General features: G+C 46.7%; 1 protein-coding gene, 1 long non-coding RNA gene and 1 pseudogene across 4 annotated transcripts in view; all 3 read left to right on the top strand.

Moving 5' to 3' along the window:
* The window catches only part of Aldh1l2 (aldehyde dehydrogenase 1 family member L2), a 50,035-nt gene extending 40,167 nt beyond the window's left edge, over positions 1-9,868 (top strand). The window contains exons 20-23 of one of the 3 annotated variants that reach the window (XM_004844816.4): positions 1,866-2,031; positions 4,053-4,158; positions 7,206-7,405; positions 7,813-9,706. In XM_004844816.4, coding sequence (XP_004844873.1) covers positions 1,866-2,031; positions 4,053-4,158; positions 7,206-7,405; positions 7,813-7,868 — 528 coding nt within the window. In that variant the 3' untranslated portion in view covers positions 7,869-9,706. Of the gene's footprint in view, positions 1-1,865; positions 2,032-4,052; positions 4,159-7,205; positions 7,406-7,812 lie in introns of all 3 variants that reach the window. The other 2 variants (XM_021258385.2, XM_004844817.3) reach the window with 2 other exon arrangements.
* A 5,244-nt stretch (positions 9,869-15,112) lies between these two features.
* On the top strand, positions 15,113-20,987 carry LOC110349166 (uncharacterized). The gene is made up of 3 exons (XR_002394967.2): positions 15,113-15,217; positions 20,186-20,215; positions 20,700-20,987. It is a non-coding gene; the product is annotated as an uncharacterized LOC110349166 (long non-coding RNA).
* LOC101701698 (cytokine receptor common subunit gamma pseudogene) lies at positions 16,927-17,879 on the top strand (annotated as a pseudogene).
* Positions 20,988-26,282: the final 5,295 nt, after the last annotated feature.

Here is a 26,282-nt window from a genome sequence, read left to right as displayed (position 1 = left end):
CTTGCTGCACAGGGCTCTGCTGGGCACTGAGAGACCAGGCCAGGCACAAGCTCAGGCCTTGCAAGGCATGGCCACTCCCCATCTTTCTTCTTAGAAGTGGACTTATGGCCACTGGGTTCTGGGATTCCACAGCCTCTCTCTAGGTTCTTGGTGTCCTGAACAAAGAGCTGGGCCAGACACATGAAAAAGACAGCTAGGCTTTACATTTATTAAAGGTGCAAAAGAAGTAGCCTGTGCAGAGTAAGAGCAGACCACAGGGAGAGCTCACGGTGGCCACAAGGCTAATGGTGACCATCTTTGGTGTCCTTCATTCTTCAGACCAACATCAGATCCAGGCTGTCCTACCAAAACTTGCTTGATCTGAAAATAGAAAAATTGAAAAAAGCACTTTCTCTTTGGTCCCAGGGCAGAGCTGGGGAACTGGGTTTTGAATGCCTGTGATTGATAGGCCACACCCACTTGCTCAGCCTGTTGGCCTTGCCCTAATCTCCTGCCTCCTTAGCATCAGGAAATGAAGAAATGGACTAGGAAGCAATCACAAGAAGGCAATGACCACTGTTGGATAAAGACTGTTGCTCATCAGCGCATTCTAGCAAGGCTTTGGTGTGGTCTGCCAGAAGACGTTAACAGGACAGTCTACCACACTTGAAGGGGGAGGAAACAAAATAAAGTGGCCATTCTAGAAATGCTTTTGCCGTGAAGAGCATATGTATGCCTGCCACACTAATGAAGATTGTGCAATAGCAATTGGCTACTTTTGTGGATTAATGTTCAGGATAACTTTAATATGGAGTTTATATTCTGTTAGAACAAAATAGACAAGACCTTTTACTTTCAAGACCCTGGGCTATCAGCTAGGTGTGGTGGCACACACCTGTAATTCCAGCACTGTGGGAAGCTGAGTCGGGAGGATCACAGGTTTCAGCCAGCCTGAGCAACTTAGCAAGACCTGTCTAAAAAATGAAAGAGAGAGAGAGGCTGGGGATGTAGCTCAGTGTGAAGGCCCTAGGTTCAATTCCCAATATGACAAATGGAAAAACAACAAAACAACCTTGGGCTTCCAAAACACTGTGTAGTGGTCCTGGTACAGTGCGTGATGAGAGAGTCCAGATTCCTGTGTACAATGAGCAAAGGATTTAAAATACATACCTGATGGTAAAAGAAAAAGCAACTACATTTATTGAAGGTAATGGGGAAGGTGCACTCAGCATGGCTGGGGATTGGAGTGGTACCAGGTGCCGGGGAGATTAGGAAGGAATATAAGCCAGGCTTTTGGGTTTAAAAAGATGTGTGCCCTGCCTAGGGCACCTCTCATTGGATCTCTCTGGATATGATTGACAAAAATGATCAACAGTGTTCTCAGTCACCTAGAGGGTTTCTCATGCACATGCCATTCCCATAATTCACTCTGTCATAATTACATGTGTGACATGTAGTCCCCATGTAGAACGCATTTGTGAATTTTGAATTATGAAGAACTTAATTCATTATAAAGCACTTGATGAATTTCCAGTGGGAAAGGTCATTGTAGGTCAAGCCACCGTATCTAACACGCATATGCTCTGGCCTGGAGCTCAGAAACTCTCTGGGTCTCTGAGGAAATCAGAGGGAATGGGTGGCCCTGGGGCTGCCCAAGTTCAGGAGAATGGAAGGGCAGTGGTCCCACTTCCCCAGCTGTGCTGTCTGCCTAGTTCTGTGCACTTGAGCAAGTCACTGGGCCTCTCTGTAAGGTGGAAATCATCCCTACCACCATGCTGCTGTGTATCCCAGTGGGGACACATCTGCACACGGCTTAGCACCACGCCAGATGACAGTGAAGCCAGGGGTCCATTATCAGTATTAACAGTGAATTGTGTGACCCACAGGTGGAAGAGATTAAAAAGATGAAAATTGGCGATCCACTTGACAGATCTACGGATCATGGGCCCCAGAATCACAAGGCCCATCTGGAGAAGCTGCTGCAGTACTGTGAAGCCGGAGTGAAGGAGGGGGCCACCCTGGTGTATGGGGGGAGACAGGTCCAACGGCCAGGTAAGACCCCTCGGAGGGTGACGAGTGCCTCCTCTTCAGTTGGAATCAGTGGTCATGGTTTTCATCTTACTGCAAAAGTAGACAGTGGCGTTTATAATATGGTCAGAAGAATGAATTGCCATTCCTGTCTACACTCACAAGCTGTGGCACCTTATATAACACAGCTTTTCTGTCCTCTGTCACGTGAGATGAAATGTGAATCCCCTACTTCACAGGGCTGTGCAGAGGTCACAGTGGACAAGGCAGGCCCTCAGCTGTCATGTACTGAGTCACTGTCCATGGGGCCTGGTGATCATCATTCTGGTACTTTGAGATTTAATCTCAGCCAGCCCCGGCTGGGAAGGGTTTCTTCCTGTTGAGGGCAGCCCTGTTACTGAGGTCTGCAGGTGGCTCAGTGTTACAGCTCTTGAGGGAGAGGCAGAGACTCGTTTTCCCGTAGACCATGCACCAGCACCTTGTTCTGAACACTGACTTGTAATTATAAGAAAAATTGGGATTCCCCGTATTTCCTGTATGAACTGAATTTCTGGGTCACTGAGTAACCCATAAAGGAGATTGTGTTTTACAGAAGAATCTCTGCAAATTAATGCAGAAAAAAATGACCGAAGAAAGTCACCATTTTTGTGTCTCTCTGATGTGACAGATGGAAAAGTTGATTCTGGAAATGACGGTCGATGGGGGCTGATGTGGTTAGGCAAGTGGTGGACAGGGACCTGGTATCTACAAGGTACCAAGGCACCACCCCGAGGCTGCTTGCCGGTCCTGAGAGGAAAGCACAGCCCCACAGTGGAAGGGTCAGGTTGTCCTCACCCGAAGCTACTGGTCAGTCTGAGCGCCAGTCCAGGAGGCAGCTGGATATCGTGTTTGTCCTGGGGGACACGTGTGTAGCGCAAGGTAGCAGCCATGATGTGTTCTCGCCGGAAAGACTTAACCCGAGTATAATCGCACCATCCGAGGTCAAACCTCCGATTTATAGGGGGTGGGGAAGAAGGTAGGAAGTTATTGTTTAACGGGTGCAGAGTGTTGGAGATGGACGGTGGCCAAGGTCTCACCCCATTGTGAAAACGTTTATTAACAAAGAGCGGTTCGCTTAGACTGGTAGATGGTAGATTTTACATTGTATGTAAAAAAGTGAAGAAAGAAATATATATATGGCATAGAGAAACAAGTACCACCCCAAGGAAGGAATGACAGATTTAAAATGTGAGACATGCTACTGGACACCTCCCCCTTTTTTATGCCTTCAAGAAGTCATGGCATTAAAAAAATAAACAGAGGCAAAGCCAGAAATATTCAGATTAAAAGACATTCGAGAAATCTAACCACCAATGTGTAGAACTTATGTGAATTCTAATTCAAACAAACTCATTGTAAAAAAAGACATTTTCAAACAATAAAAGTAAAGCCAGGGCTTTAGGTCAGTGGTGCCACCACCTGCCTCGAAAGCGCAAGGTCCCGAGTTCGATTCCCGGTACCCCCCCAAAAAAAGACTTCCTAATCTTTAAGAACCAAGAGAGATTATGTAAAGGTGCACATTTCCAATGATGAATGTCAGTATATTGTATACCTAAAATGTACCAATAAAATTAATTTAAAAAACAATAAAAGTAAAAATATAAACTACAAGTAAAGAATGAGCATAAATTTTGTTCAGTGTGATGCCATATTGTGATTATATAAAAAAGTCCTGATTTTTAACTGATTTGCATTGAAGTACTTGGGAGTGAAAATTACATTGGGATCTTGCTTTAAGATATTTCATCAAGGTCAAGGTAAATCAAACACAGCAAAACACGAATATTTATTTTACTATTATATTATTTTAACTTTTACACATATTTGAAATTTTCATAATGAATACATTAAAGATAACCTAGGAATCCCAGGGCTCAGTAGAGATGTGAACCTTGTCTTGGCTTTCCTGAGCCAGAGGGAAACTGTAATGTAATTAAATGAAAGAACTATTGATTGAAAATGATTTAACCTATAATTGACATTCTTTACTTTTTATTTCCGAAAAGGCTTTTTTATGGAACCGACTGTGTTCACAGATGTGGAAGACCACATGTTCCTCGCCAAAGAGGAGTCCTTTGGACCCATTATGATCATTTCCAAGTTCCAAAATGGGTATGTTCTTCAGGCACAATGGAATTAGATACCCCCGCCTTGTCCTGTTTGAAATCAATGAATGTGTCATTCTCCATCCCAGAATAATTAGCTTAATTGTATAATTAGAAGCATCTGTTTTTGCTGACCGGTTGTAGAACCTAATATATTTTTGCTTCTCACTTTACACTAAATGGCTGACATGATGCAGCTGACTAAATTTTAGTTTTTGTGCAGGCAACCTTTGAAATGTCTGTGGTCCAAGGCAAAATACTGAGAACAAACAGGGTTAGTTTTCACATTTATATTTCTGTGGAAAATCTGATTTTCCCAAAGAAAGGGAGCCACTATCATAGAAGATTATGCCCCCAGAAGCCTGATGCTCAGCTCTTTATAGACATGATCAGCCAGACATGGTTGTGATCCCAACACTGGGGAGGCTGAGGCAGGAGGATCACCATGACCTTGAGGCCAGCCTGGGCTACATAATGAGTTCAAGACCAATCTGAACTACATAGCCAGACCCTGTCTCAAAAAAACAGGAAAAAAAGTGTCCATGGTCACTATGAACTGTAAATGCTATGCTGGTTGTCATAGGACACAAAGCTGTCCCTTGTGTTCACTGTGTGGAAGAGGACCATGTAGTAACTGAGCTCATGAAACTGAACTCGAGGGAAGACTGCACAAAATTCTCTAGAATGGCTTTGGGTTTCCTTCACCAGTAATGAGTTGGAAAAGAATGAATTCAAAATTTGGAGAGACTCCTAGACATGGATAGACACAGTTGTCAGATTTGTGAGGAGCTGGGCGGTAGCGAGGAGCCTTTGTCACACTGACCCAAGGACGCCTGCCACCGTGTTGCTGTCATTGTAAATCCCGTGAAGGACAACCTGGGTGTTACACGTACAGACCTCTCGGCTGCATTTTGAGGCTCCCATCCTCATGGAGCTCTCCTTCTAATGAGGAGAGGAAAGAGTGGGAAGTCAGGGTTGGCCACTGGGGAGATTGGGCCCTCTCCCTCCTTCCTTCCTCTTGGAGCACCAGCCAGTTTTTTCTCTTGAGAAACTTGAGTTAATAATCATGTCTACCTTCTGGGGCCATTCTGAGGATGAAGGAAGTCAGCATTTTCTGGCCGCTGTCACCACGATGCTTGCTGTGATTCTAGTGCACCACAGAGCTATAGCATGACAACAGTGCTCAGTGGGATGTCCTAAGCCAGCTTTCTGCCTCTGTCCACTCTGTAAATGTGCGTGTCCCTACCGTGTGCAATGCATCCAGACGTGTGAGTTTGACGAATCTTGGTTCTTTCCAAGTTAGTTTGCAAATTTCCTGTGCAAGTTTGAAACTGTGTACATTTCAGATGACCTCTGTATATCCTCCAGCAGGCACTGTGGTGAGACCCATCCTGTTTCTCCACAATACACCACAACTCCTTTTCCCTCTAGTCTTGGAACAGACTGTCTTTCGTGGGGCAGCAGATAGAACATATGGCTGGCATTCTGTGGCCACATTTCAGAAAATGCGTGCATTTTTAAGCATTAGGTGTACACTGAGAAGGAGACAGGCTGTAGCAAGCTCGCTGGACCTGGGCTCTCCTCCAACTTTCAGACACACACTGAGCTGCCCTCCCATCCCAGGTCCACATCTGCAATCCAGCCAAGCTCAGAGTGGCAATATTTAAAAAAATTGTTATCTGTGCTGAACGTAGACAAACATTTTTGTCATTATTCTGTAAACAATGCAATACCACAATTATTTATATCACATTTAATTGTATGCTACTGTATAATGATCTAGAGATTCTGCGAAGTATATAGCAGGATGTGCACAGGTTAGACGCAAAAGCTGTGCCATTTATAAAGGGACTAGAAAATGAGAGCATCCACACATTTAGGTATCTACAGGGGTCCCAGAACCACTCTTTCAGACACTGAAGGACAAGTGTATATGAGGTCAAAAGGCAGAGAGATGACCATGCCTCTTTAAGGGATTACACTGTCCTCCTTTTATTAAATAAGCATATGTTATCAATGCCCTCTCACTTGATGACAGGACATCATGGTATAAGATGTCATGTTCTCTTTATCCTTTGGGAGTGCCCATCCTCCAGTTTAGATAAGGCAGATCATAAACACAGGAACTGCAGAGCTTGCTATACCTAAACAGTGAATTTGGAGGAACGTGTTCCTGTAGTAGAGCTGACTTCCATTGAGCACCTGCTGTGCTCCCAGCACCATTAGCTCATTCCATCTTTGTTGTGCTGAGATGAGTCCTTTTGTTGTTTCTGTCCCCCTCACCCCGTAATAAATGAAGGGAAGGGGCAGTGGCAGCATCTGGCAGGCTCACCAGGTGGCTGCTCAGGCTCCTTCTCCCTCTCCTCTGCCCTGAACTAGTGAGGCCCTGACACCCCAGGGGGGAGCCAGAGAGCAGAACCCAGATGTGGGAGGAACAGGATGCTCCAAAAGTCCCAAAGTGGGGCACAGAGGAGAGGGGAGGGTGGGAAAGGTGTGCTGGATAACCCGGAAAAAGACTGCAAGATGACATTAGATTTGATTTTAAAAGGCATTGCACAGGGCCAGGGATGTAGCTCAGTGGCATTGTGTCTGCCTTGCAATTGCAAGGTCCTGAGTTCTATCCCCAGTACCAGAAAAAAAAATTTACTCATAAAAGGCATGCATGATAGATACAGACAAACTGAACTATTACAGTTATGATGTTTCCCTGGGGCTTTCAGGGTCAGCTGGGGCATTTTGTTTATATACATTTAGGCAGGTGGCAGGGAAATTTTCCTGGCTCTATCCCAGAGAGGAAAAATGTTAGAACATACAGTGGAGCACTTTGAATTACATTGAATGAAGTTTTTATTTTATTTTAATTTTTTGTTTTTTGAGACAGAGTCTGGCTATGTAGTCCAGGCTGGCCTCGAATTAACCATGGAGCTCAGCCTGCCCTCAAATTCACAGTGATCCTCATGCCTCAGCCTCCTGAATGCTGGGATTACAGGTGTGTGCCACCACGCCCAATAGTATTTAATGAAGTTTTCTTGTCTTCCCTAAAACATCTTGCAGGGACATTGATGGTGTGCTACAGCGAGCAAATAACACTGAGTATGGTTTGGCCTCAGGGGTTTTCACAAGAGACATAAACAAAGCCATGTATGTGAGTGAGAAACTCGAAGCAGGGACCGTGTTTATTAACACATACAACAAGACCGACGTGGCGGCCCCGTTTGGCGGAGTAAAGCAGTCTGGCTTTGGGAAAGACTTAGGTAAGGAGGGTCTGCTTGCCTGCCACGCATCCCTGTTGCCACATGGCAGAAAACCCCCTCATGGGCAGTTCTGAAGGGCACTTCCTGCCTGGCAGTTATATTTGGACTCATAAGGGTACTGCCTTTTAAAAAATGTTAAACAACAGCTGGGTGTGGTGGTGCATGCTATAATCCCAGCACTCAGGAGGCTGAGACAGGAGGCTCTCTATGAGTTTGAGACCAGCCTGGGGTTCATAGTGAGCTCAAGGCCACCCTGAACTACGAAGTGAGACTCATAAGAGAAAAAAACCCCAAATAAATAGATAATCTGAGAAGCACTCTGGCCACATTCCACCTCAACTATCCAGCATCTGGTCACAGCATACCACCTTTGAACACAGTTCTTCAACTGCTCTTCTTTTCCCTAGGTGAGGAAGCCCTAAATGAATACCTCAAAACCAAGACAGTAACGCTGGAGTACTAGGCAGTGTGGTTGCCTGGAGACCTTGGCTTCTCACCTGTCCACAAGAGGCAGGAGGGCCCAGCCACAAGCCTAAAAACACATCCGTGGTGGACAGGGAGGGCCAGGCCACTATCAGCATTTACACATGTGCCTGGGTATTATCTGATCCACATTTCCTACCTTCAAGTGATCTGCAGTTGATGAGTTTGACTGCCTTGTATGGTGCGCACATTTCTAAGACACCCACGTACCTTTTCCAACAAAGACTCACCGACCCCTGGTGTCCACTTGAAAATGTCAGCCTCTTGCAGCTGGATGCACATGGTGCCTTTGTCAGACTCTGTGTGCCTGCAGGTTTTAACATCTGAGCCATAGATGTGGGTTGTGAAAAGGCTTTTCCACAATGCTACTTTCCAGGAGCAGTCAACCGGAAGGGTTGTGAAGGCGGTTCTGATTTTGTATTGGGTTAAGATGCGTCTTTGTGCCTTTGCTGTTCTGCTTGTTAATCCTCATGCTGGATGACTGGCCCACAAATACTGCTTGAGTATTTACCTGCCAGAGAGGTGCTGTTTACCTTCTGAGTGTACAGAAATTAACGACATGATCTTTGGCCCCGTGTGGTTTAAATTCTAGCAAACAGCTTTTAAAGTGAATTTTACAGTGAGATAAAGAACAGAAAGCCTCTGAAGGCTGAACTAGATTCACAGCAGGCCATTCCACCATCTGTGCAACTCTGGGAATCATTTAGGCCGCATCTCAGAGCCCTGGCTTCCTGTGTGTACTACAGGGATGGGAAGTCTTCCTCAGAGACTTACGACGAATATTCAAGGCAATAATGTTTTTCTCCATCACTATTTTAAAAATCTACTAAGATACGTTGGCTACCTAGATGGCTTAGTCTTCCATGCCTGCTTTCAGTAATCGTGAGTTCATACACTGTTTTTCTCCTCCATCCATTCTCCCAGGGCAGCAGGAGTCGGGGAACGCCATGGCCTGACAAGAAGGCGTGGTGTCAGAAGGGTTGATTTTCCTTCGGCAGCTTCCTGTCCTTCAAAGGACCTTTCACCTCTCATGTTTCTACCCTTGGCTCTGCTGCCTCCTGGCTGTGTAGCCCGAGCAAGTTAGTTACACATCATAGTTCTGAAGCTAGGGTGGGGGTCTGTGAAAGGGAGGCAAAGCCCCCATGTCCCTGGGTGCTGCCTGGATTCCAGGAGGTAATGGACACAACACACTTAACACGGTGCCAGGGCTCAGTCACTGTGGGGCTCAGGACATTTCCCCTGTCAGGAAAAAGTGGGTAGGCAAGTAGGTTCCCACCACTGACCTGTGACACAGCCACAAGGGGATTTCCGGAATCACAGAAGATTCCCGGAAATGGCCGGCTCAATTAACTCCTATTAGTCCTCCTTTAAAAGTACATTTTCAGGAAGCATTCTTATTTCTCTGGCTTTGAAGGAGCCCCTGGGGAGTGCTCATTACATAGAAGACTCGGGGAATCAATAAACAACAAAATGACAGCGGAAAACCTTCTCAAAGGGAAGGATACCGGCTTGGATCCTGGCAAGATCAACAGAAAATTCTGCCTAAGCTTGGAGCAGGGCTGCACAGTCTAATCCCAGCTACTCCTGAGACTGAGGCAGGAGACCCCAAGTGTGAGGCCAACCTGGGTAACTCAGCCCTTTTAAAAAAATAAAATAACAACAAATGAACTGAGTTGGGACATGGCTCTGTGCAAAGGCCTTGGGTTCAATCCCTAGTACAATAAAAAAAATTTGTGTTTGCTGACAGTATTTTTTATTCTACTGTAGCTCATTTACCATCAGAGATTCCAGTCGGAATGAATATTCACCGGACCAAAATGACATGGCATATTTAATAAGATCGCAAAGGCCTGATGATGAGCAACTGCTTTTCGGTGAAGTGTTTAAACTGGGTTCATGTGCTTTAGCATATCGCTTTATCAAATTATTTTAATAAATGAAATGGCAGACCCAAGTAGTTTTCCTGGACTGACTCTGTTTCCCCATACGGTTACTATTGGTCTCAGTAGCAGTGCTGTCAATCGCAAGCCTCTTGAGAAGCTGACAAGGTGTCCACCCCACCCCCACCCCGTCCCTCTTCTGCCCGGACTCAGATGCACACACGCGTCATTCTGCAAATATCTGCCAGGATTCAGACCTCCCGGGTCACGCTGGGCCACAGGTTCAAAGGTTCGAAGAAGCTCTTACCAGCCCGAGGTTTATGTCTCCCGGGGGATCACAGGAAGTGGTAAAATGACAGAGTGAATTTGAAGTGCACCATGATGATGCGCAGCCTGGATGGTTGGTGGTCTAAGGAGCACACTGAGTGATGAAGTCACGCCTGTTCCTTCGCTGACCGGAGAAGCCGAGGGTTAGGCTGCGGTCTGATTCCTTCCTGCACTGGCAGGCGTGGGCGCCCTAAGCAGTTCATTTTCATTCCCCGTCCCCGAGCCCGTCTATAGCAGTTCCTCTTGGCTCAATCGCCCTTTCTCAGGCTCTGTCTCATCACTGGGACAAAATACCTGATGCCTGCACTCGGAAGAGGAGGGGTTTACTGTGGCTCCCGGTTCAGTCCAGGGCTGGCCGGCTCCAAAGCAGAAAGGGCACTGCAGAGGGGCCTGGCGGAGGAGAGCCGCTCACATCACGGCGGCCAGGAAAGGAGTGAAGGGAGGAGCCGGGACGCAGGCAGACCTTTCCGAGTCACTGCCCAGTGACCAGCTCTGCTCCAGACCCCACCTCCCAACAGCACATTCAGCTATAAACTCACTGGTGGAGGAACCCACCCAGGACCATCAACCCCACGATTCCTACTCATAGTGAGCAGAGCCTCTTTCTCCTCAGCTCTCACTCATCCTGAACCCAGCACTCAACGGCTGGCCCTGAGGCTCTGCCTGCCTAACTAGACGGGTTCACCCCACTCCATCCCCACGGCTGGCCCTGTCTCAGCTGCAGATCAGCTGCCATTTACCAAGGGCTTCCTGTGTACCAAGCACCACGCCGAGCACATTTACAGTGTTACCGTGTTTTGTTTGCACAGCATCTGAGAAAATGAGTAATGTGAAGTGCTCTTCTCACTGCCTCCACCGCCTACCAGGACCACCGCTGCAGCCAGCCACCCGCCTCCTGACCCTCCCCTCCCTGGGTCCTGCTGAAAGCTTAAGTCCCAAGCTGTCGCTCCTCTGTCACAAACCTGCTCATGTCCCACATTTAGCTTAGAATGAAGCCCAGCTCGGGCTGGGGATTTAGCTCAGTGGTTCCAGCGCCTGCCTCGAAAGCGCAAGGACCGGAGTTTGATCCCCGGTACCAAAAAAAAAAAAAGAATGAAGTCCAGCCCATCCTGCATCCTGCTAACCCTGCTCCTGGCTGCTCTGAGCCCCTCTGCCCCTTCCCTCCCTTCTGTCCAAGCCATCCTGGCTGCCCTGATGTTCCACAGCAGACCACACGCTCCTTGCCAAGGGGCTCTGTGCTAACCTTTCCCTCCTTCCTTCCCTGCAGGGTTGTCTTATCTACTGCAATGGAATGAAGGACCCCCAGCCTCAGGACTTACACAGCAAACACTTACCTCACAGTTGCTGTGGCCAGAAGCCTGTGTGCCTCTGGCTGCAAATGCTCCATGGCTGTGGGCAGCCATCGGGGAACTGTGGTCACCTGAAAGCCCCCATGGCTGAGGACCTGCTTCCGGCTCTGACAGGAGCTGGCAGGATCCGCTCCTGGGAGTGTTGGAGCAGTCTCAGCTCCTCCCTGCATGGGGCTGGAAGCCAATTTTTGTTTTTCCTCCTACTGGGGATTGAACCCAAGGCCTTTTCCCTGAGCTACATCCCCATCCCTTTTTGCACTTATTTATTTATTTGTTAAATTTTGAGATGAGGTTTTGCTAAGTTGTTAAATTGCCCAGGCTGACTTGAGTATGAAATCCTCCTGCCTCAGCCCCCCCAGAGTATTAGGATTCCAGGCATCTGGGGCTTTACCCAGCTTGGAGACAAACTTCTGTTCCCTGTCAACTGGCTTCCCTCAAAAGGAGAAGAGGAGGAACAGTGTATTTGTATCCTAATCCCAGAAGCACACTGCCTTAGTTACTTTCTTAGGGTTGAGATACAAACCCGACAGACAAGCATCTAAGGAGGAGACATTTATTTTGGCTCACGGTTTGTAGAGGTTTCAGTCCATAGTCAGCTGGCTCCAAGGCAGAGGGGCAGAGTGGAGGAGAAAGAGCTATGGCGTGGGGGCAGGAAGTAGAGAAATCCCAGAAGGAAACCGGGAGTTCTGTCCTCCCAGGCCACATCTCAGTGGCCCACCTCCTCCCTGCAGGATGCACCTCCCAAATCACATTCAGCTATAAACGCACCAGTGGACTGAGCCACTGACTAGTGCCACATTCCTATGATCCAGTCATCTCCCCGAAGCCCACCTGTGAGCACATGGGGCTATGGGGTGACACCTAGATATAAACCACAAAACATGGTCACTAAGAGAAGCTCAAACTCTAAGAGAATGGAAGTTGTACCTGGGTGCTAATTGGGTGTTAACGTGGAAGTGTTCTCAAACTATTGGAAATGAAGGAAATAAGGTTTTAATATAACTGGGCACAATGGCTCATGCCCGCTCTTCCAGCACTCTGGGAGGCTGAGGCAGGGAGATTGCAAGTTCGAGTCCAATTTCAGCAACTTAGCAACTTAGCCAGGACCTGTTTCAAAAACAAAGCCAAGAACTAGGAAGCTAGCTCACTCTGAAGCCCATTGGTTCAATGCCCACTAACACACACACACACACACACACACACACACACACACACACAGTAATCCAAATGATAACAATGTAAATCAGGAGTTGGGTCACAGACCCTCCCTTGAACTAGGGGAACCTGGGGGACAGATGATGCTATTTATGGGGATCCCACAAGTGTAGCTGGAGACGCCTGGGGCAAATTCTACCCAGAAGGCAGAGCTGCAGTGAGAGGGGAAGGTGCAGAGAAAATCAGCATAGCATGGTAATGTCCACTACACACCATCACAGTTGAGATTTTATAGGTTCCAGTATTTTCCAAACCTTTATTCTTATACTTTCAGCTTCACCCTTTATGTTCAGGAGCCTAACCAACTTGTTTGCTGGTGAGCTTTCAGATTGCTCTTACCTGGCTCCCACATGCTTAGGCACCGCTATCTGGTTAATGCAATCAGGACTTGGCAAATCAAAACTATTTTACATCTAGAGACCTGTCTGCTTAGTGCTGAAAATCAGGATGTCATTGTAGCAGAATTTTTATTGTGGTTTGGTCTTCATCTATTTTGGCCCTGGGGTAAATTCACATGTTTGTATCTAGGAGATGTATTGTCTTCTAGAAACGAAATGCGTGCTAATGAGGAGGCTCCTGGCAGTGTCCAGGCCCTGGGACCCTGAGCGGGAATGTGATGCTGGTGCTGCCCCCTGAGCTCCTCGACGGCCTCCACAACGTCCTGCAGACCACTGCCCTCCCCATGCCAAGGCTGAAGGTGCTGTGAAGCCCGCACCACTGCAGGTCCCAGGGATGGGCTGAGCACCAAGGGCGATCTCACTGCAGAGTCCTCACATGCACAATGTGGGATGAACCAGGCCCAGGCCTGGAGAAGACCTCATGGGTCCCATTGGGATTCCCATGGGGCGGGCTGCACCTGGGTCCTGGAATTTAGACTCTGGGAACAAGCAGGCCTGATACGGAGCCTCCACAGTGCCCCTGCCTGAGGCTGTGTCTGTCCCACAGCACAGGAATATGACCTGGGAGCCAGGCATGGTGGCCCTCGCTTGTGATCCCAGCATTCAGAGGCTGAGGCAGGAGGATCATGAGTTCTAGGCCAGCCCGGACCACATAGTGAGGTCAGGGTCAGCCTGAACTGCATGGTGAGAGTCTGTCTCACAACATCGAAACAAAAGGCTGATATGAATAAAGAAGTAACAGGGAAAGAGAAAGCTCTGTCTGTCTCAGAGTAGAATATCAGCTGACACATACAGAAGACAGGAAAGAGGGAATCCTTAATACAGGGAAGAGCTAGGGCATGACCTCTGATGAGGACCGTGTGTGTAGACATCTGCCCTGGGATGCCTGTCCCCCACAGAGAAGGAAGGAGCAGCTTCACACTGCGGGACCTCACAGGACACTGCCTTGGCCACGTGGTCAGCGTTAATCTCCCCAGGACCAGGCACATCTGACCAGCTGCCTCCCTCTGTGACCCCATGGAAGGACTCAGTGTCATCTGCAGGAGCTTGTCAGGAACGTACAGCCTGAATCTGATCATGGGAAGTACCAGGGAGACCTCAACTGAGGAATATGCTAAAATTGCTGTGGCTTGTCTTCTTCAAAATCTTCAAAGTCATGCTGGGTGTGCTGGTGCAGCCTGTCATCCCTGCATTCTAGGAGGCTGAGGCAGGAGGAACAGAAGAGGAAAACCAGTCTAGGAAATTAATTTTTTCAAATTTTTAGCTAGGATTTTCCTTGTCTTCTTCCTCCTCCTCCTCCTCCTCCTCCTCCTCCTCCTCCTCCTCCTCCTCCTCCTCCTCCGCCTCCTCCTCCTTCCTCTTTTTTTTAATGCAGAAATACCAGGTTGCTGTCAATGGAGGCACACTTAAAATTCTCTGGCCTGACTTTTTCAAAAATTTCAAAGTCATGCTGGGCATGGTGCTGCTTGCCAGCAATCCTAGCACTCTTGGAGGCTGAGGCAGGAGTATCCCATGTTCAAGCCAAGCTGGGGGAAATTATTTTAATATTTAGCTATGATTTTCCTTGTGTCTTCTAAAAATATGTTTCTATAGTTTTTGACATAGGTTCTTGCTACTGGTTTAGGCTGACCTTGAGCTCACTATGTAGCCCAGGCTATAATTCATAGCCTGGGCAATTTAGCAACTGAGTGAGATCCTCTCTCAAAGTAAAAAATAAGAAGAGGTTTGTATGTAGGTCAGGGCTAAGGGCCCGCCTTCAATAGGTTTGATCCTCGGTATGGGAAAACCCATAAAGACCATGGAGGCCTCACACAATTTGGAGAAGACTGGGTGCCTGTTATGGATTACTTCCAGGGTGTCCCCCTAAACTCTCCTATGTTCACAGGCAGGGCTTTGGGGAGGTGACTTCTTCCTGGGAAGCGTATACTCCTCAGGGGATCCACCCATTCAGCCCTCACCAGCGAATGCGCTGTTAGGGGCGGGGCCTGGCGGGAGGCGGTCCCTGGGGCGTGGCCTGGAAGGGTTTATCTTCCTCCTGCTCCTCCTTCTCTCCGTTTCCTGGCCAACCTGCTGTGAGCAGCTCTCCTCCTCCCAGGCCCTTCCACCTCGCCCTTCTCCCTGGGAAACACTGACCACGCAAGGACCTGGACTTCTAAACCTGTGAGTCAAAAGAAACCTCCACTCCTTTAAGCTGGGGGTGTCCGTGATCGTATCTCAGATATGAGGAAGTGACTAAGACGCTGCCCTAAAGTGAGATAAAAACTAAGCAGGATGTTACTCAGGTGGCTAAAGTTGAAATGCAGATCCTGGGTCCCCTAATGGTACTGTGTTCATGCTGTATTTTCTGCCTTTGATCATTATACTGTTTATGCACAAGAGAATATTTTCATGCCTAGGCTTTCACACTGATGTATTCAGTGTCAAACAGATATGCATTCTAAGACTCACCCTTGAATGATTCCTTTGTGATTAGAGTAAAGAGAGAAGGATAGAAAACATGACAGAGCAGCATGGAGCAGTGGCCTCTGCCTGTCAGCCCAGGTCCTCCTGAGGGAGCCAGGAACATCTTGAATTCAAGTCCAGCCTGGGCAACTCACCACGGACCTGTATCAAAACAAAGAACATATGACAAACAGAAAAAGCAGGACAGCAAAAGGTGCCTGTTGTTGAATCGACACAGTTGTGCTTGTGTTGGAACTTTTCTGTGAATGTGAAATTATTTCAGAGTGAAAACTCCAAGCAGCATGGAGGCACAGTGACCTAACCAGCAGCTTTGGCCACTTGTCCCCTCAAGACAGAGAGGGACAAGGCAGCCCAAGGGTGCTCTTCCTGTGCCTGTTCTCTGCAGCCGCCTTGCTCCCAATATCTTCTGTGTTCTCAGCCAAAGAAACAGGAATTAGCTGGGTACACTGGTTCGCTCCTGTAATCCCAATACTCCATAGGCCGAGGCAGGAGGATCGCCATGAGTTTGAGACCAGCCTGGGCTACACACTATGTTCAAGGCCAGAGTGAACGATATAGGAAGATAAAAAGAAAGAGGGGTTCATGACTAGGGATGCTGTGGGCTGTCTTGGCAGAGTCAAAGGGAAAGAGAGCTCTGGCTAAGGATAGAGACCTGCAGGTTCCAGGACAGCCTGGGCCACTTGATGAGATAATGTCTCCACATAAAATTCTGAACAAGGGCTGCAGATGTAGTTCAGTGGGAGAGCACTTGCCTCGCATGTGTGAGGTCTGGGTTCAATCCCCAGGAGCAGCACAAATAAAAAAACTGTGTGGGAAAGACAGGTAGGAGTGCATGAAAGTCCAGCATTCTTATTGTTTTTGAGGCTGTGCCTTCTGTGTGGTTCAGGTCGCTGTGACCTCGCTCTGGAGCACAAGCTGCTCTTGTACTTGCAGTGATCCTCCTGCCTCAGCCTGCCAAGGGCTGGTATTAAAAGTGTCTGCCACCATCCTGGCCAAATGAAAGAATTTCAGTATAATGTTTGTATTATTTGCACATTTTTTGTCTTGTTTTTGATACTTTGGCTTGAACACAGGGCCTTCACACTGAGCTACATACACCCTTGATATTTTTAAAAATGTTTAGTTTCAGATAGGGTCTTGCTAAGTAGCTGAGTTGTGAAAATGGGGCTGAAACTTCCATCCTCCTGCCTCAGCCTCCCAGAGTGCTGGGATTACAGGTGTGGGCCACCATGCCTGCCTGGAGCACATGGTTCCTTGGTCCCCTCTGCAGTTTTTGTCCATAATCAGAGGGCAAAGCTGCACACTCTCCCTGTTCCTGGAGTCTCAGGCCTGGAGACTCTGAGGAGCAGTCTTGCTGCCTGGCTTGCTGACTCACTGATTCTGCTGCTCTCCTCAGCCTGACCTCGGGCTCCTCCTCCTCCTCTGGCTTCAGACTTGCTGCTCTCTCACTAGGACTTTGCATCTCCCAGAAACCTTCCCACATCCGCACCACCAGATGGATTTCAGGCCCCACCTCTTTGCTTCCGCAACTGAACAACGTGATCAGAGCACTTAAGAAAGCAAAGCATGGAACAAAGAGCAAGTGCCAGGTTGAAGCCCTCACTGCCACTGCGATCCCTCTTCCTCCTGCAGCTACGTATGCTGGGGCTGGGGCTGAACTCGATGGTCCTCAAGCCCAGTGGGAATGAAGACACCACAGCTGATTCCTTCTTGACCTCTGAGACCCCTGGGTCTCTCAACATTTCCACCCTGCCACTCCCAGAGGTTCAGTGCTTTGTATTCAATGGGGAGTATATGAATTGCACTTGGAAGAGAAGCTCTGAGCCCCAGCCTACCAACCTGACTCTGCTATATGGGTACAAGAACTCTGATAAGGTCCAGGAGTGTGGTCACTATCTGTTCTCAAAAGAGATCACTTCCGGCTGTTGGCTGCCAGAAAACGAGATCCATCTCTATGAAACATTCATTGTCAGGCTCCAGGATCCACGAGAACCCAGGAGGCAGATGGAACAGAAGCTAAAACTGCAGGACCTGGTGATCCCTTGGGCTCTGGAGAAACTAACACTTCGAAACCTAAGCGAATACCACCTAGAACTGAGCTGGAACAACAGATACCCCTGGGGTTGCTGTTTGCAGCATTTGGTGCAGTATCAGAGAGACAGGGATACCAGCTGGACTGAACAACAAGTGGATCACAAACAGAGCTTCTCCCTTCCTAGTGTGGATGGGTAGGAACTGTACATGTTCCGGGTTCGGAGCCGCTTTAACCCACTCTACGGAAGTGCTCAGCATTGGAGTGAATGGAGCCACACAGTCCACTGGGGAAGCAATGCTTCCAAGGAGAATCCAGGGTTGTTTATAGCAAAAGCTGTGCTTGTCCTTGTTGCCTCCAAGGGATTGATTATTAGCCTCTTCTTTGTGTATTGCTGCCTGAACGGACAGTGCCTCGATTTCCACCCTCAAGAACCCAGAGGATCTGGCCACTGAATACCATGGGAACTTTTCGGCCTGGGGTGGTGTGTCTAAGGGACAGGCTGAGAACCTGCAGCCAGACTCCAGTGAATGTCTCTGCCTTGTCAGTGAGGTGCCCCCAAAAGGAGAAGCCCAGGGAGGGGCCTGGGCACTCCTCTTGCACCCAGCCTGACTGGGCTCCCCATGCTTCACCCTGAAGCCTGAGCCCTGAGCCCCAATTTCCTGACAGAAGCCCAGTATCCCATAGCCCTAAGTGTTACTGACTCCCTCTCACCTACCCATGAGAGCTAGGTGACACTCATTCCATCACCTGGGGCTAATTTTGGATTTGGTGCCCCATGCAGTCGGCTCTTCATTCAGTATTCCCCTGTGCCCTGTCCATGTTTCTCATCTTCCCCAGTCTGGCCCTTCCTTTTTATAGGATTCTTTCTCCCTCTGCCCCTCATTTCCTTTTTCATACCACCTATCGGTCAGTTGTTCCTGGAATCAATAAGAAATAAAGTTTCTGTTGATAGTCATAAAAGAAGAATAGCAAATCATCAAGTTTGGTTTATTTGTCTTCAGAGAGGTGTGTGTGTGTGTGTGTGTGCACGTGCACGCGTGTGTGTGGTGTAGGTGCTTTACATAGGGTTGAACACAGGTTCTTTGCACTGAGTATTATCTACAAGTCTTTCTGATTTTGTACTTTGAGACAGCATCTCACTAAATTGCCCAAGGTGTCTCAAACTTGTAATCTACCTGCCTCAGCTTCCTGAGTAGCTGGGATTATGGCATGTGCCACTCAACTGGCTCAGCAGTATCTTCATCTTAGGTTAGCACACTGTCTTTATCCAAAGTGAATAGTCAGTAGCTTTCTCCTGAAAAGTATTGTGATAGGGAAAGATGATCAGCTTGGTAGTGTCCCAGGAGATTAGTAAAACTCACATCTGGGTGGGCCATGCAGGTGTGAACTTGGGTCTATATCTGTCCCTCCCCAGTTCACTCTGCCACTGATCCTTGCTCTGCTTTTCACTACCATGAACTGAGTTGCTGTCTTATGCCACACCCTCCACCATGATGCTCCTGCCTTAGAGCAGCCAGCCATGGACTGAATACCTCAAAACTGTGAGCCAAGTGACCTCTCCCCCTTTAAGTCATGGGAGTCGAATATTGTGTCCCAGCAATGGGAAAACTGACTCACACGTGCATGCATGGACACATTTAACTTTTTCTTCTTTACTGTAGGTAGTGCTGCTGTGAGCATTCTGATTTTCTCCTCTGGTCCCACTCCTGGCAGAACCATTTTGCATTTTGTTCTATATTACATTCATCCCCCATCTTTAATCTGACTTGGTTGGACTTTTGCTGGAATATGGGTTTTGTGCATCACCTGAGGACAACTGTCACCTGAGACACTTCAGGGACACCTGGCCATTGGCTACTCTTCAGGGGGTGGAGATCTGTCCTTCACCACACTCATTGACTTAAATTTCACCTTTAGAAAAAAAATTGCAGCTCACTACCTGCATTCATTAAATTCTCAATGGTCACATTCTAACTATATTTTGTGAATTGAAATACAGAATTTTATATGTACAGTGGGGTCTTTTGTTTCCAAAGATGGCAGATACACTAGAGCAATGGGAAAATAACAATAAAAGCGACACATTTTGTGCCACACTTTGGAGGTAAGGTTGGGATTGTGATCCACAGTTATCCTGGGGTAAATGTTGTGGCCACAGCGCCACTGGTGAGCATTCTCAGCTCAACTAGGAAATGGGTTAAGGAACCAGACAGACTCAATATTTGTAACTAATCTTTAAATGAATGGTCCGTGAGGCAGGAGGATCACTGCAAGTTCAAGGCCAGCCTGGGCCACATAGCGACACCCTGTCTGAAAAATGAGCATCAATCTTTGATCCTGTTGATGCTTTTTGGCATCCTCAATTGTTTGTTCAGGATATCGAGAACTTGGACAAGACCTGGAGTCCTGTAATAGTAGAGAGCTGCAGGGTTTGGTACTGCTAAAAAAAAAAAAAAAGGAAGAAGAATAAAATCTATGCAGTCGTGCCTTTAACTGTATTAATGTTGTTATGGTGAGAGTTTTACATGAGATTGTAAGTTATGAAATATGGAAAAAGAATTATGTAGGAAATAACAGTAAACACTAAGGAGGAAAATATTGATTAATGCTTTTTTTTTTAATAACACCAGGATTGGAACCCAGGACCTCACACATGCAAGGTAAGCACCGGCCTCCAGTTTTTCCTCACACGGGGTGGTTTAATGGTTTAGTAATCACAGGCCCTGAGTCCCAGCATCACACATTCCAGATTCAGCCACCTCCGAAAAAGAGGGGAGAGAGGTGCATGAGACTTTGGGAGGACATCTAGACACGGGCCACACAGAGGCTAAGAGCTGTCAACTCACTGATTTATTTATATCTCGTGCTGGCCCGCCGGCCCCTGCCCTGCTGCTGCCTGCTTCCAGAGGCGTCCCCATCCACACCGCGGGAACCACGTGGTTAGGGCTCAGATGCACCTCTGTAACAGTCACAGTGACTCTAAAAATAAATTTAAGGACATAGAAAAGAATAAACAGCCAATTCAAGGCCAGCCTGCACTACACAGTGAGACCAGGTCTCCAAAAATCAACAGAATAAGCACAATGTAAGAATAAATCTACTTGCGTAACTTTCCGAGGATCCACATCTGCGTTCTCTGCGCAGGGCCGCCCGAAGCCATGCTCTTCCCGGCGGAGAGTGGGGGGGAACCGAGCCTCGCCAGCTGTTTTCTCCCGGACGCAGTGAACGGGCTGATGCGTGAATGTGGAAACCGCCAAGGCAGAAATGAGCCCCGGCCTTCGACTCCCAGGAGGTCCAGCAATGGGCCATCATCTCGGCCCAGCCCTAGACCCAGCCCTGGGCAAAGCCCCAGGCCCAGCCCCAGTTCCAGCCCTAGGTTCAGCTCCCGGCCCAGTACCCAGCCCACCTCCCCGTTGAGCCCTAGGCCCAAGCGTAGGTACAACCGTCCTCGTCAGCCTACCGGGCCTACTCAACAACTGAGCTGTGCCCCCCTCACCCACACCTTGGTTTCCCCCTGGGCTGAGCCTCCTTCCTGCATCCCCACCCCTTTCCCCTGAATGCCTGCAGAGCCCTGGAGTCCACGGTGAGTCCTGAGCCTGCGCGGAGTTCTGTGCCCACCTGGGAGAGGTCAAGGGTCTCAGAGTCCAAAGAGCTGCTGCCAGGGAATCGTTGAGGAGCTGAGGGACAGGGGAGGGGCCTAGGGAGGACCCCACCTTCCAGGATGACCCCAGCCTGGGGCAACTTAGCGAGAAAAAATGACTCAGAAAAAATGAAAGTAAAAAGGGACAGGGATGTAGCTCAGCGTCAAGGCCTTGTATTCAACCCCCAGTACCACGAAAACAGCGAGAAGGGCGACTTTGGAGCCGGGCACAGCTGTGCACACTACCAATCTCAGCATTTAGGAGGCTGAGGCAGGAGGATCAGGAGTTTGAGGCCAGCCTGGGCCTCCTAGTGACAACCTTGTCTCAGAAAAACAAAAACAAAACAAGAAAACGATAACTTTTCCTGAAAACTGCCTGTGAGATGACTTTGTAGAACCCAAAGCTATGATTTCTAACCACTGGATGAGGTGGTGCAGACCTGTAGTTCAGTGTCTGGGAGCCTGAGAAGCAAAGATTGCCTGAGTCAGGAGTTCAAGAGCAACCTGGACAGCATAGTGAGACCCCATCCCTAATAAATACCCCAAACCACAGTTACTGTTACAGGAAAGCTTCTCAGGGGCAACTAAACATCTAACTTAGTGCACATCTGTGAGAAAGCTCCAGACATCTATAGGAACAGCTGCTGTTTAGGTGGTAACCAATCTCATATAATGGCCAGTGCTGGTCATTAATTATTCTCTAATGCTCAAGCACTGAACACTTGTAAGTTTTTCAACACTTGGAATTTATTCAAATGGCTTTGTGTAATATTCAATATTTGTGTAATTTTCTTTTGAGTCAGGGTGTTACAGTATACTGTAGGATGGCCTTGAGCTCACTGTGTATCGAGGGCTGGCCTCAAACTCATGATCCTCCTGCCTCAGCTTGCTAAGTGTGAGGCTTGCTTGGATGCACAACTAATTTTTCTCTCTCTCTTTCTTTCTTTCTTTCTCTCTTTCTTTTTTGTAGTACTGGGGACTGTCATGCCTGACCTGAGTGAGACCTTCTCAGCAAACATGCTGTCTTCAGCAAACAACAGGAAACCACTAAAGGTCCATGCTGTCCTCAGAACAGATGGCCATAAAGAAAATTGAGGATAGGATATGCAATCTCCCCACTGCAGAGAAGTTCAGTGTTACCTGCATACCTGCCCTGACCGTCCCGAGATCCCTGACCACAGCATTCCCCCCAGATTCCTTAAGACACCACCCCTCGCCAAGTCCTATAAACTTTGCTTCTTCTCCAGCCAGTTGCTGACATCTTTTTTGATCTCAGCCCATTTTCACCCTGGTGGAGAATAAACCAACCTTTTGCTCACACAAAGCCTGTTTCCCTCATTTTGGTTCAAACAATTACAAATACTTCCTATGGAGTTTTTAATTTCCTGAATATCTGTTTGAATCTGTTTCATGCGTTCCTTTTTTTTCTATGTTGGGTGTTCATGGTTTCCATCGTATTCCTAAGCTGTTCTGTTTTTTTTTATCTGTACATACTCTAGGTTCATTGAGCATGTCCTTCATTTTAATGCCATCTCTTTTATTACCTGGAAGATTATTTTCTCTATAGCCTCATCTATTTGTTTTTTCAACTCTGCAGTCATCAATTCAGAAAGATCCAGTGAGTGGCTTCCATTTCCCTCTATCTCATTGTCCCCTGGACTTATCCTTGGTGGGCTGGCTGTCTGAGGTTGTATTTTGCTTCTGTGTCTTTTCATTTTCTAGTTTTTTGTTTCATTTTGTTTTCTGAGATGTTGCTTGTAGGTTTCTTATGGTATATAGCTTTATTACTTATATTGATGTTTCTCTAGGGAGTGTCTATTCCTCAAGGATGTCTTCTCAGCAGGTGGTTCTTGGTTTTTGTGTCTATCTGGAGATTCTACCTTCCTAATTTGTTAAGGATGCATGGTTGGTATCTATTTAGCTCAGCACCCAGTCCTTTGATATTGGACTAAGTTGATGGTTGTGACCTCAGACAATCACAATGTTGGCATTTAAAGGAGAACTTCTGGTTACAACAGGTATGACATCCTTGCTAAAGTAATACAGTTATCATTAAGAGTAACATCCAGCACAGGTAGCAGCTGACATACTGTGGTATCTGTTAGTTTGGTACCTTTAACAATATAAGCAAGCTCTACTTTTTATAACAAAATCCAATATAAACCAGGCATTTGTATGCAATAATATCCAATCCAACATAAATCACCCTAGTAGAGTGGTTATACCCTGTAGGAGGGAATTTGAGAGAGATAGGGGACAATACAGAGATATAAGTGAAAAGAAGAATAGTAGCAGCAAGGCTCGAGGGCACAGAATGAATACCCAGGTTTTGGGAGACTGGAGAAAAGGGCAAGAGAAAAAGACTGCAGGAGAAAGCAAAAGAATATTGAGGTGAACCAGAAAGACAGGAGACACTGTTCACTCATATGAAAATATCATAGAATCAAGAAAGATACCTTGGGAAAGAGAGAGAGAGAGGATGAATAAAACAGAACAAAACTTAAGGTAAAAAAACCTAAACAATCACAGACATTCACACACACTGACACGTAAAAAACAATAGCAACAATAAAAAACAAAACTAACACCCCCCAATAAAAATATAAAATGCAAAACCAGACAGATAACAGAAAACAAATCCAGGAGTCAAAGAAAAAGGAATATAATAAAATTCCTCAGGTGGCTTGCACACATTTCCCCACCGAGGCTGTTTCCACAGTGCTCTCTTAGCTGTTTTGGCATTCTTTGGTGGAGCCAAGCCTGAGGCTGCTTCCAGGTCGCTGCACTCTCTGTCCCTCTGGGATCCTGCTCCTTCCTCAGTTCTTCTCCACTGACTAGTTCAGTGGTTGTGTGGGGGGCACCTCTAGTCCTTAGTGGCTACTGCTATTCTGTATAGTGCTGGTCTCCACTTTGGCTTTTCAGCATCTTTACTCAGTCTATGGTCCAGTTGCCTGTGAGGGAGCTCTTCCTTCTTTCACTCTGGCTGTTGGCAGTGAGGCCCTGGGGCTATTTGGAGAGAAAGCCCTGAGGTTTTTTTTGTAACAAGATGGCTGCCCCCACCCACTCTGTACCACGCATGACTGTGTGGGGGCTCCATTCCCCCCTCACTTACCAAATGTTGACTCTGGGAGGGGTCACCTTGGAAAGCAGTTGCTCTTATTCTCACTGCTGTCTCTGATTACATAAAATTCTTTTGATCCAAGTCTGATTTCTGTTTCTCAGCATACAGTGAAATTACTTTTGCTGCTACACCTCAGAGTACAGCTGCCCCACCACACAGGCTCCCTCTGCATCAGTGAGTGATTTCTTTTGTAGTAATGGATCCTACTTTCTTCTTTTTCTCTATCCCTTTCCTTGTGGTTCCTTATGCCCTTCATTCAGCCACTTTGATCTCTGAGTTGTTAGTTTTCAGATTCTGGGTGCTTTTATTGCAGATAGCTAGGTTAGTTAGAAATTACTATAAGGCACTTACACAAAGCTGGGCCCTCAGCATAGAAAAACAATTGAGACACATAAAGGAGCAGCTGCCTGGAAATATTTGTTCCAGCCCTTGTTCACAAAGGGGAGCTCAGTAATTTCCATAGCTTTATGGGACATATACCCCAATAAACATTGCTAAACATATTATTGTGATACATTTACGTTGTCATGGTCAAGAGACTTTTCTGTGGGAAAGCAATAAAATTTTATTTAAAATGCTCTTGGTATAAAACTAAATTAAGGGACAAAGGGTTTCCTACAACTGTGATACTCATTGTTATTTCATGGTGTACTAAATAAATTCATGACTTCTGGGTGTACAAGTCTTCATAGATATTGTTTATGGAAATAATCTTTTAAAATTCATAACGGTAATAATCTTTTTTGACTCAGGTATCTGCCTTTCTCTTGTGCTCCAGCTACTTGCGATAACAGGTACATGTCAAGCTTGCATGAGATAACCAGCAAAATAATAGTTTTTCTTAAAAACTTATATGATGTATATGTTATATATGTCACAACACTTAGGGGTGCTCTGACACCAAACAGTCCAAACAATGTGACACACTAAAATTCGATGCTAGATATTATAAACTTCTAAGGTACATTTATAGGCTGATATGTACATTCTCTTTAAATGACATCCTATTAAAGGATAACAAATTAAATAAGAGTTTTCTTTGTCTCATTTAATGTCTTGTGATCAGATGGAGATGTTTGACTAAAAGACTATTCCATACTAAGATGGACATTTAAATGTGTTACAAGGATAATGTCATCTTGATTGTCATGCTAAAATATTGTGTGTGGCTCTTAATCTTAAGTTTCTCCATATAATATATAACTGCTGTTGTGAAGATTCTACAGGGATTCAACTTTTAAAACAATGATGATTGATAAAAATAACAGTCCTCTATACTTTATATTTCAAAGTGCTTGATATTCAGGTAAAATTATAGTTAAGCTCACTGCTCTCACCTCAATGCTAATGTTACTGCTCTCTTCTGGGTGTTCAACAACTAAAGTTTGGAGACCAAAACTAGAAAGGCAACTTGGCTAAGAGGATTGTCAATATTTTGGCCCTGGCCCTCCAAGGTTAACAAAGATCTAGGACATGAGGGAACCTATATCTTTGGTAAGTCACCCAACTTCCTGATCAGGGAGATTGTTGGACACCAAATCAACAAATGTACCATGTGCCAAAGGAGTCTTACCAAGAGGGGAAAGTCTCCCATGCTTTCACTGAAAACAACATGGTCAAACATGGCCATGACCTATCCTGATGGCTGACACTGACAGAGGAGCTGAGAGGCTCTGTACATAGTTCCAAAGTTATGCCTGAGAAGACTTAACTGACCTTGATAGATAACAAGAAGTTCATATTGATTGACACAGATCTCACATTAACTTGGTCTTAAATACCTCGCAGGAAAGAATGACCAAAAGATGTATAAAAGCAATGCCATGGTAATAAAGTTAGATATAAAAATGGGCTCCAATCACTGGCCCCTTCTGGCAGTTCCCAGCTGCACCAGTTATGAGACCACTATTATGAGATTTATGATAAAATATCAGACTTATAGATAACCTCCATCAATAGTCTAAGA

This window comes from Heterocephalus glaber, unplaced genomic scaffold (assembly GCF_053883595.1).
Source record: "Heterocephalus glaber isolate CG9 unplaced genomic scaffold, H.glaber_assembly_v1.0 deba00001572, whole genome shotgun sequence".
Taxonomy (NCBI): domain Eukaryota; kingdom Metazoa; phylum Chordata; class Mammalia; order Rodentia; family Bathyergidae; genus Heterocephalus; species Heterocephalus glaber.
This window is presented reverse-complemented; position numbering and strand designations above follow the sequence as displayed.